Raw genomic sequence first — 11,701 nt, 5'->3', positions numbered from 1 at the left:
GTCATATGATCAGAGAGGTCAGAGGGAACTCCAGGGCAGAGCAAGGAAGTGCACTAAGACTCATCAGTAAAAACAACAATTAACAGTTACAAATTAGAACTGAGAGCGGGGTTGCTCAAAATCTGGTGTTACTGTTTCCTATGAAGTAACAAAGAAGGTGTCAGGTTATCTAACATCTCTGATCTTGTAGGTGCGAGGGCAGATGCATCCTGAATTGGGTCCTCTTAGGAAAACAAGACAAAGAACTCATCAGAAAGACAGCACAACCTCTGACCTCTCAAAAACAGAACGATGGTAAGGATCCCAGGGTGTCCAGGTAGTGCGCTGGCAGTAACCCAGGGACTGAAGACACAGCTGGGAGGGTGGCAGGCCATGCCAGTGCAGATCGGGACACCTTCTCAGAGGACTCAAGACCCACTCCGGAATTCTGCACACAAGTAATTTTTTTTTTGATCTGGAAAATTTTATTAAGCAATAGCTGGACAACTTTTACAACTTCAAATCATCAAGAAAAAAAATAAGAGATTAATCCATCTCAATAATAAAGACAGAAAATAATTTGGACCAACCACGTCATTTTGAATGCAAACCATGAATGCCTTCTAGAATACCCCCCACACAATCTAATATACAAAGTACATCAGCAGAGAGCCAAATAAGGGTGAGCTCATTAGAGTGCAAGTGGGACTCTCAGCAGATCTTGCTTGGAAAGTCAAACAAAGCAGGATGCTGGAATTGAGAAACAAAGCAACACGGGTGGGACGGAGGCGCACACAGCAGCGTGCTATCCCCAAGGTTTGGCTAAGAACATGCTGGTGGTCTGGTTTGGTCAGGGACCGATGCACCTGCACTGTGCACTTACAGTTAAAAAAAGAAAAGAAAAAGAAAATGCCAGTAGTAATAAACTCAGAAATTATGTTCAAATTTACAGTACCAAAATAATGCATTTATAAACAAATGCGAAAACAATACCCCTTTGGTAAATAATACAGTGCCTTTTTCAGTCAAACGCATAACCCATGCTTCTCTACAACATGAAAAAAAATTTATCTACAACAAACAACAGGATCTTAGAAATCTACCCCCTCCCCTTTAAAAGAACTTGTAAACAGGAAATATTGGTACAAGTACAAGAAAATTGCACAAAGCCAAAGAAATGAAAATAAAATTAGCCACAACTTTTCAGAGTTTCCATCAGCCGGAGCAAAGGGAATACACAGATGGTGACGAGATCTGAGTTGTGTGCGATGACGAAATCCCAGGAACTCAAAGAACAGTTTTGACATATTTTGTCTCAACTAACTTTGTTCACAACTACTGACCCAGCCAAGGGATAGATGGCCCACACAGGGACACGATGGGTTCCTTTCAAAAAATCTTTTCAACTTGCAAGTAGCGAACACTGCAGAAGTAACTCAAGAATTCACACCTGCCTGGGTACAGACTCCTTGGTTCTTTTCTCAACCCACTCTACAGTTTGTGGGGGTATATGGGGACTTACTCAGGGGCTGTTCTCCAGGGAGTCCACCGAGCAGGGCACACGCATGTGGAGTCTCCTGTGTCTTACCTGACTGAAACCGGTACTTTTGTGTGATTTTTAGAACAAACACCATTCCAAAAGCATTTGTTTCTAGAGGTGAACCTGCTAAGGCTTATTTTAAATGCACGGGTTCATAATCACGGGAGAGCTCATTAATGCTGGAAAAGCAATGCTTCTCTATAAAAAGGCAATGATTTTGAAACATACCTTCCCAGTTTGTACAGTGGCATGAGGAGACGGTCCCACTTTGAGACCTCAGGCTGTTAGAGCTGGACAGGAATGGAGAATTTTGTCCAGGCCAGGTCGTCTCTGTCATGTTACAGATGGACAAACGGAAGCCCGAGGTCACCCTCCAAATTGGTGGCAGAGCAGGCTTGACCCCAGGTTCAAGAGAATTACAAGATGAATGTACAGGTTTTTGCCCGTCCTCACAGGACACTCCACCGGGAAGCGATGGACACAGGGGAAAAGGACTAACCTGCAAAATCCTGACTTCCGCGGCCGTCAGAGCCTTGGTGTTTTCCTGCTTCCATGGCATCGGTTTCTCTTAGGCTATCCACTCAGTGGATATGCCATCCGCAAATCTGCACCTTTGGTTTGATGAGGTTAGAGTGGAAACAAACTTAAAATTGGTTTTTATGTTTGTTAATACACTGCTTCCTTCAAAAAGGCAAGGATTCTTTAAGTAGTTGGGGCTGATGGTTTTAAATTTAGAGATTCAATGAGGTATCTCAATATTCATAAGTTGCTATTAATAAATATGAAGTATGTAGAATTCTGTTTAAAGCACTACTTTAGTAGTATTTAATACATTGAGACTGAATAAAAATGACTTTTTAAAGTAAGTGAAGCCATCACCATCAACTTGAAAGATACTACATCACGAGTGCGCAGACCCGTGGAAGTATGAGGTGTGTAGGCCTGTTTCCCTCCTTTGGGCCAGAGCACAGGGCTGGGCAGCCGCTGCCCTCGGGTATGCAGACCTCCTGGACCAGGCCTCTGTCTCCACGTGCGGAAGAGGCCTTTTGGGGAATGAGCTCAGAATTTAGAAAGTTGAATTATTTGCTACAAATACTCACTTTCTTTTCACAAATATATCTGCAGTTTTTATGCCAAGGATTTCCCCCTCTACTTGCTCTTAGTAATAAGAAAAACTCTAAAATGTATTTTTTCATGGTCTCTGTATCTTAAGAACCAATCTGAGAATCTGGAAAGCAGACACTGACAATAGTGTCTTCCTTTGCTGCTCTCATTCCTCTTTACATTTCATAGCACCTTTTATTTTTAACTAAAAACAATGTTCAAAAGAGGGGGCACTATTATTTTAGGATGTGTTGTCTCAAAGAAATCGACTCTTCTGTATATAATCAATACCAAAGAATGCAAAAAAAAAAATTGCCTTTAAAGGATTAATAGGATATTTTTCCCAATTAGAAAAGTTACAAATTGTCCAGCAGAAAAAACCTTCTATCATATCCTCTTTATTTCTTGCAGCAAAATATGCTGCTACCAAATAACTCGTTACAAACACACTATTTTTCTAAATAAATAAAATGGGCATAACTCACCAGTACATAGTAACAAAAGAATTCCTAAGAACACTATTAAAGCAAGATAAATAATCTCTTGGACAACAAAACAGGGGAACTGCATTTAAATTATTTTAGAAATAGGTCATAACCATTATTGCACAACTAATAATAAGCATTGAAACATCTTACCAAGCTACAGAAACTCCTATAAAAGAATTCTATAATTCTGAATACACTGCTATATTCTTTCTCAAAGAATTGACCCACAAAAAATCAGGTTCAATATTTTAAAATACAAGATGGAAAACTCGGACGTTAGGTGGGAGCTGTCCTCATCTGTGTTTCTTCAGGGTTTGGAGAGAATGGTGAGTGATGCTGTCTTGCTGTGGGGAAGGAATGGGCTGGTTTCTAGTTTTTAAACCAAAAGAAGGAATGTAAAAATACATACTTTCAAAAGACTTCTCTACAGTGTCTCTCATTTGTCTGCTCCAAACAAAATCCAAACGGAGGACTCCCTGCCAGTAGACAGTCCCATGCTCCTGCCCTAAAGACATCACATGTTTGAGTAACTGACAACCACGAACCGGGTTTGTTACCGGGGCTCAGTGCTGCCCTCAGTGTCCCCTAAGGAGGAGGCGAAGGGAAAAGATCATCTTGGATTTTTCTTTCTTTTTTCTTTTTTGTAATTAACCAGCTATCTTAAGTACTATAATTTTAATAATGTGTTCCCAGTGGTTCATCTCCTCGGTAAACAGTCTATGCAATTAATAAAGAACTTTTTTCCCCTCCCAGTACAATTGTGGGACTTGTTTCAAAGAGATAACTATACCTCTTTTAACACCCTGGCAAATGCTTATGGTTTTGTTACATTTCTAACCTATCAGGAAACATCTCTAGTCAACTGGGTTTTAACGTGGCTGAGAAGAAAGGCGCACTTTCAGACCAATGTCTCAGCATCTCCGGAAAGAGAAGGTGCGGCAGCTTATCTAGTGGGAAGGAGAACGTCTTTGGCCACGCTAAACAACAGAGGGGCCGAGGCGACAAAGGTGGCTTTCAGCAGGTGGGTACCTAGTGGTCGCCCAAGGTGCTAGGCAGCCAGGCGGCTACCCCACGACACGCCAGGACTGATCTGTTTTGTCCCTCCCTTCTCTGAAAGACAAGCCTCCCTGAACCGGTGGGATTCTGCCATGTTCTAAGATGAAATGGGTGGGGTCTCTGGTGGGAACAGCCTCGGAGAGGAGCCGAGCCCATGTACCATTCCGGGTCCCGCCGGCTGGGCCCCTCGCGGACGCCCCCTCCGCGCTTACCCCTGCTAAAGGCAGCGCCGCGCAGCCCACTCCTGGGAGCTCCACAGCGCAGCCTCCGTAACCCGCTACCGCCACCAAGTAGCCCCTGGGGAAGTAACAGGACGGATGTGGATTCAACGCCCCCTCCAAGAACCTGGACCCTCAGGACTTTTGGTTCTTTTTACAGAGCGTTTTGTTTCCACACGAGTGGTTATGGTACGAAGGCGTCACAGAGCGAGACGCGTAAGCACGGAGATCCGCGGGCGGGCGGTGTCCCTTCCTCCCGGGGGCCCCCCCGTCCCGGCGCGGACAGAAGCAAACGCAGCAGGACATCCCCACAGCAACTGTGTTTCCTAAAGGAACACCAGGTGCCTCACACCCTCTGCTTGCAAATCCCATTCTTCCCATATTCTTTTTGTTTGAAAAGAAAGAAGAAAGAGAAACAATAAAGGATTATAAAAGGCCAAACAAATGACAACAATTAAAGGTCAGTCCCTTCTCCTGGGCCTGACAGATTCTTCCAGTTTTGCTCTTGTCTTCTGGTCCCAGACACCGGGGCCCCGGGCGACATCTCAAGCGAGTGGCGCCGCAAGGAGGCCTCTCCGTCCGCCCCACACCAGTGTCCTCACTTCAGGCGCTGAGTCACGTTGGCCAGGGCCACGGCGAAGGCCTGCACAGCCGAGAAGGGGTACTGAAAGTCCAGAATGTATGCGTTGCCATCAATCCTTCCAAACTGCATCACCTGGAGTTGGGTGGAGCGGGCAGAGAAGTAGAGACATGAAGAGAACGTGAGGTGGGAAACAACCATGTCCACACGGCTCCGGAGGGAAGGGGACAGCCAGTCCGGGAGGCTGGTGTGCCGACCGGAAAGACTGACCAAGCTTCTCGATCTCACCGCGAGTTTGTCAGAAATAAATTGGGCGAGGGAACATGTCAAACGTGCAAGTGGGAAGATAATGAAAAAAATTCAGAGCGTGGAAAGCTCCGCAGCTCAAATAAAGCGGTTTCCTCACCAAGGAAGCAGAAAGGAGAACGGACAAGTTGAAGGAAGAACCTACAGGCTAGTAAAGGGTTAAGAGACACATCAATCCTCACGGTGGAATGTCACTGCTCAGAGAGGGATAAAACACTGTCACCTCCTTCCCCTGGTGCTCCTCTCCTAAGCTCCCTTTCTTTTGTCCTTTCAGTGCTTACTGGCCCGCATCCTATCCCTGCGCAACATGCATCCGTGTGTGTTCACGGTCTTTCTTCCATTGCTGTTCACTCCAGGAGCACAGGGACTTTCCCTGTTTTCCCCACGGCTCTAGCTTCAGTGCCTGGAGCAAGCCCGGCAAGCTCTCTGTGAAGGCTGATGATGAGGGTTTTAGGCTTTATGGGTCACGGGGTCTTTGCCACAGCTCTAACCCCGCAGCAGGACAAAAACAGCCTCAGCCAATGTTCAGCAGACGCCCGTGGCTGCGTTCCAATAAAGCTTTATAAAAAAGGGCAGCGGGATGGACTGGTCTGTGGGCCACCAACTGCTGACTCCTGGCACAGAGGACTGCCAGGCAGATGCTCACTAAATATTTGTTGAGTGAATTAATGAACATGAGATTTAAACATGCAGGGTGACGGCAATTCCCAGGATGGTAAGATGTGTGTGCAGAACGACAGTGACACGGCATGGTGAGAGCTACCGTTTCAGGCTGCAGCAGGAACCAGTGACAAGTCACCCCGTGTGTCATGTACCTTACGCCAGAGAATCAGGGAAGGACTCAGTCATAAATACACTGGAAGAGGCAAACCCACACTGGCTAATTATTATGTCTAGGGAAAGAAAAACTGTATAGGAAAAAGGAAATATAATGAAGCCGTCATCTGTGGCTCAGCTGTAAATCATGTACGTGGGCATAATGAACCCCCACTGAGTACGCTGAGTAAGAACAGGGGAAGTTCATGTGTGCGTACATGGCAGTGGGGCGATCCAAACCAAACCTCCTACCCCTCAGGAACAAGTCGATACATGATGTGAAAAACTGAAAAATCAATAAACAGAAGTGGGAACATGTTGTCAACTACCAGAAGCAATGGAGCTGGAAGAACATGTGTCCCGGAGGAGAGTGGGGTTTGGGAGGGGGCCCGCATGCTGGGCAGGGAGGGGCCCGCTAGTTTTCCTCCTGGATCTCACAGAATCATCTGACTTTGAGAAATCAGTACACGTGCTGCTTTGACGATAAGTAAAAAAAAAAAAAAAAGCCAGCAATGGCACCCTGTAAAGTACAACCACGATCGGCCCCACTTGAGAGCCACCGTTGTGTTCTGCATTTCTCCAGGGGCTCCTGCAGGCAGAAGCAGGGCCATCCTTCAGCAGGTTTTCAGCCCCCCGCCCCACCCGACTGCTCAAGACCAGAATGCAGCGATCCCTGCCATGGCCCCAGGCATGCTTGCTTACCTGCCGCCCCTCCAGCTCGATCTGGAAGTTCTTGGCCGACTCCTGGGTCACCCGTCCCCCGAAGTCCAGCTGGTACACCTGTGTGGCTTCGTTCCACAGAGGCTGCTTGTTGGCCATGACATACACGAAGCCCTGGCTGCCCAGCCGCCCGTCCTCCTTCTCGCTGGCTTTCCGGCACTTGAACTCTTCCAGCTCGCTGGCCGTCCTCAGGCTCCGCTTGCTTTTCCAGCCCTTCTTGCTGCCCTGGCTCTGGTTCATCAGCTCATCCCCGCTGATGAACAGCTCAGGCTCGCTCTCTGAGCTGTCCTGGAACTCATTCGTCTTGTTCAACTTCTTGGACTTCAGTTGGTCTTTCTGACTCTTCACTTTCTTCTTCTCTCTCCCGAGGCGGGGGCTGGAGATCAGGGAATTAAAGTCACTCAGAGTCCGCGCCTCCTTCTTCACTTTGCCCTCCGTGATGGCCTGAACGTTTCCTTCCTCCGCTCGGCTGTCCAGGCGCTTCCGGTTCTTCTTCCCGAATTTCTCTGTCCGCTGGGGGACCGGGCTTTCTGTCAGGGAGAGGACTTCTTGGAAGTTGTCTGTGGTCTCTACCATCACCTCGGTACCCAAGTGGCTTTGGAGGTCAGTGGGCGGTGGCGACACGAGGGGCTTCTCTATCACCAGGTGTGCCTTGGGGGGCAGAGTGCCCTGGGGGTTTTGCACGGGCGGGCAAGGGCTATAGGAACTCCAGGGGTGCAAGGCGATAGGCGGCAGCTGTAAACTCGAGCAGGTGCTGCTTCCCGGATACATGGGGGGCAGAGCGCAGTAGGAGAGGCTGGGTGGGTAGGTGGGCTGCAGAACCACTGCCGACTCCTGTGGTGCAAACGGCGTGGGGGACAGGGCATCTTTTGGGGAGCAGGGAGCCTGCACTCCCGGCAAAGGGGGTGTGTTATAGCTTCCTGGATACGGCATTCCCATCCCATAGCCTGTGTGGAAAGTGGCAGTAGGACTGGCGGGAGACTTGGGGGAGACAAAGGGCACTCGGGACACATCCAGGTGCTGGCTCTGACCTACAATAAGGGGGGGCAGTTTCAGGGGATTGGACACTGCAGTCTGTGCTGTCCTTTCCTGAGGAACCCAAATGTCCTCCCCCAGCACAGGGTCCCACTGGTAAGGTGGTGGCCGTTTTACAGCCACAGCAGCTTCGGGCAGCGCAGGGTGCCTCAGGGGCTTCTCCACCTGACAGTGCTGGGCCAGCGCCTCATCCTCAGTGAAGGCCGAGTTAACATAGTCGGCGCGGTCGCGGGTCCCGTCTGGCGGGCTCAGGAGGCTGTAGGACGACTGGGAGGTCAGCGGGGAGGTGCTGGCGGCGTGCGCCAGGCCTGATCCCGCCTGTGCGCCCCCCGCACCCCCGGCGCCCGGCTCGGGCCGCCCAGCCGCACCCCCGCCGCTGCACTGGCTGCAGGTGTACAGGGCCGGAGGGGGCCGCGATGGGAACTGCACCGCGCCCTTAGGCTTGGGCGGGTGCTGCAGTGGGGCCCTCGGGGGCTCGGCCAGCTGCGCCGCCTTGAGTGCCACCTCGCGGTTGTTCCTGCGCAGCGTGGCGTGGATGAGACTGTCGGGCCTCTGGGCAGCACCTCGGCCAGGCACCAGCGGGCCGGTGATTTCAGGGTATGGGGGTGGGTCTCCGGTCGGGATGGAGTAGCGGGGGACCGTCAGGCGGTTCAGGGTCGCACTGGTGCAGGGCTGGGGGACCTTCTTCTCCGTGGCGGTGAGCCTCAGGGTAGCCGAGCTGCCCGGGCCGGGGAGGGTGTAGGTGTTCTGGGAGCAGAGCATCCGCGTTCGAGGCCGGCACACCTCCTCCACGTTGCCGCTGCTGTCGAAGGTGGTGATCCTCTCGTACCCCAGGGGCGTCTGGTAATGGGCCGCTGTGGGGTACAGGGAGAAGTCGCCCTTCTTCAGGCACGTATCCACCGGGGGTTGCGGGGGCGGCAGCGGGGGCGGCGGTGCTGCAGTGGTGGGGGCTGCAGGGATGGTTCCGGGGTAGGGGGGTGGTGGGTTCATCTTCGCCACCTGGACCTCCTGTGGGGCACTGAACACCACTGCGTCCCCTTCCGCGGCCAGCTGCGCCACTGGCCGTAGGGCCTTGGCGGGCTTCTGTAGGTGGTCATGATCTCGGTCTCCATGGTCCACCACTGACAGCTGGATGGCTCCCTGGGTGGGAGGCGGCAGGGACAGCTGAGCAGGGCTGGGGACAATGCGGCTCATCTCCACACCTCCGAAGATCACCTGTCCGGGGCTGGAGTAGCGGTTGGAGACGGGGTACTGGGTGGCACTGTCACTTCCGTGCTCAGATGTCCCCACTGCCGTGGTCTGATTGGTCAGGACGTCCAGCTGCACATTCTGATTGGCCAGGAGGGACTGCACCAAGCCTATGCTCTGAGTAGGGGACATCGCCTGTGCCGAGCTGTGAATGGGCGCAATGGGGATGTTCACCGTGCACGGGGGGTTGTTCTCAGGCACACCAGATGCTCCTGTCACTGGAAGGAAAAGGGAAAAAATGAAATGCTTCCAAAACAGTGCTGTGAAACTGGATCAGAATAAGTAACACAACAACTAATCAACTCATCCAGTCCTTCTGCATACAAAATGCAATTGCTACGGACGGAGAGAAGTTTGCTTGGGGAAAAGCTAGACCTTTCACACAAGTTCTACAGACTTTCTCTAAGGTTTCTGGAAGGACACAGGCAAAGATTTCCAATGAATATAGTTTTGAACCTTCTGAACTTGGTACCTAAATGGTACCAGGGCACATACTTACCTGTTTTTTAAAAATTTTATTTATTTTTATTTTTTAATACTTAACTGTTTAAAAAGATGCTTTTTACTCATGAATTCATAAAATGGCCCACTCTTTTATGCAAGAAGAGAATTATGATATGTAGCATGACACTCCACGGGGCACTCGTAATACCTAGGGTCCGGGGTAGGTTTACCCACAATTACAGACTGGTTAATATGGGAAGTGTTAAGCAGCAGATGTACATGTGAAATTTGTACACAAGTTAAGTTTCTGTAAATAGAACCATGTAAAAGGCAGTAGAGATACCAAAGAAAAGAACCTTCTAGCAAATAAGCATTATTCGGGAAGGAGCATTTCCTAATTTATGTGCTCATCGTTATGTGTTCAGCATTTCTAACAGTGTGTAAGGTACAGCCCCCCTCTGTAAAATCCCGTAACTATAGTCTATCTGTACAGAGAGGGTACTTAACGAAGCACGAATTTGAGCGATGCCCTACAGACCACAGGCGGGGGGCTCAGAACCACCGTTTAGACCACCCGGCTTAAAGTACCATCAGGCACTGGCAAGTTTGCTTATTTGGGCCTTTAAGTGCCACACGGCAACTAGCGCATGCGCAGCAACAGCATTTGCCTAGCCAGGTGCAAAGGCTGTCTGACCTTTCACCACAGCTACAGGACGAGGGCAGCTAGCTCATCGAAAGCTGCCGGGGGCACCGGGGTGGCTCAGTTGGTTAAACGTCTGCCTTCAGCTCAGGTGATGATCTCGGAGTCCTGGGATTGAGCCCCACATTGGGCTCTCTGCTCAGTGCGGAGCCTGCTTCTCCCTCTCCCTCTGCCTGCTGCTCCCTACTCACGTTTTCTCTCTCTCTCTCTAATAGATAAATAAATCTTAAAAAGAAAAAAAAAAAAAAGCTAAGCCCACCCTTGGTTCCGTCAGATTCCCCCTTCCCTGGGGCCCACTAGTGAGATACAACTATCTCCTGGCTGCGTGAACCTGGGTCCGTCTCATTTTTTATTAATCCCGTTCAGACCCTCCTCCAGATGTTCACCCATCTGCACGGAGCACTGAGCGCCGGGCTCTTCCAGACTCTACAAAGAAGAGTCTCTCCGTTGTCAGCATTAAGTGGGAGGCCTGAGAGAAAATGCTGCCCCGACTGGGAAGCCCAGACAGGAACAGCAGCAGGCGAGGGCAGAGCACCGGGGAGCGGCACGAGTCTCGTTCCGGGAGCCCAGGGAGGGCGTTATTCAGAAGGTGTGTCCGATGCTCCTCCAGATTCTGAAATGGCAGGGGACGTGCTGTATGCAAAGCTCACGTGTGTGAGGCTTCACCGAACCACAGACTGATGGGGCCGCAAAACCGTGCCCGTTAGGACTTGGATGGTCTAGAACGCCTGCTGCCCCTCTGAGGAGAGCTACAACCATGGGAAAACCAAAGACGGCTCCTCTCCAGAAGTACAAATAATTTTACAGGTAAAAACCTGTGAAAAAGGTAAACAACTGGGCTAAGAGAAATAACCCCCAAGTTCAGAGCCTGAGCTGGCCTGCGTGTCCTTCCCTGTTCCACGGCAAGAGCCACAGCCCCTCTGTTCCAGACCCAGCAGATGCGGAAGGCAGCGGCCCGGGTAGGGTTCCTCTGGCTCAAAAAGCAGAGACTTTCAGAGCCTGCTTGGTTCAAAGTAGAGAAGTCCTTATATTTATAAAATTACAGGGAGGTATTTCTGAGACCACTTACATGGAAATAACTGGCAGATCACCTAGAGATCATTCTACTCTGTTAATCAAAATAGGATCCCTACCCCCTGGAAAACACTTAATTCAAGCGCTGTAGATATTTGAAAACTTGTAAACTGGGATTTTAAAAGCTTGTGCCAGAATTCACCTTTAACTGAGCCCAGGCTTCTGTCCGCTGCGGTGTGTGCTGCACAGCGGGAGAGAGAGGTCTGCACGTAAGGTCTGCATGTAAAGGCTTCCTGTCCTGGAGACGGGGCGCATTCGACACCCTGGGCTCTGCGGGAGTCATGGGACCAGGGGAGTGACGCTGCTCTTTAAGCGGGGGCTGACAGGAGGAGGGCTAGCCTAGGGCCGAGAGCCGGTTTCAGAGTGGAGTTCTCTCTCATCAGTCCTGTTAAC

General features: G+C 50.4%; 1 protein-coding gene across 5 annotated transcripts in view; it reads right to left on the bottom strand.

The window, feature by feature from the left end:
- Positions 1 to 445: 445 nt before the first annotated feature.
- The window catches only part of TULP4 (TUB like protein 4), a 230,203-nt gene continuing 218,947 nt past the window's right edge, over positions 446 to 11,701 (bottom strand). For all 5 annotated transcript variants that reach the window (XM_047732849.1, XM_047732850.1, XM_047732851.1 and 2 more), the window contains 2 exons: positions 6,790 to 9,308; positions 446 to 5,100 (listed from right to left, as the gene is read on the bottom strand). In XM_047732849.1, the coding sequence (XP_047588805.1) occupies positions 4,984 to 5,100; positions 6,790 to 9,308 (2,636 nt within the window). In that variant the 3' untranslated portion in view covers positions 446 to 4,983. The remainder of the gene's footprint in view (positions 5,101 to 6,789; positions 9,309 to 11,701) is intronic.

The sequence above is a fragment of the Lutra lutra genome, chromosome 6 (genome assembly GCF_902655055.1).
Source record: "Lutra lutra chromosome 6, mLutLut1.2, whole genome shotgun sequence".
Taxonomy (NCBI): Eukaryota; Metazoa; Chordata; class Mammalia; order Carnivora; family Mustelidae; genus Lutra; species Lutra lutra.
The sequence above is the reverse complement of the archived record's forward strand: the minus strand, read 5'-3'. Positions and strand labels throughout refer to the sequence as shown.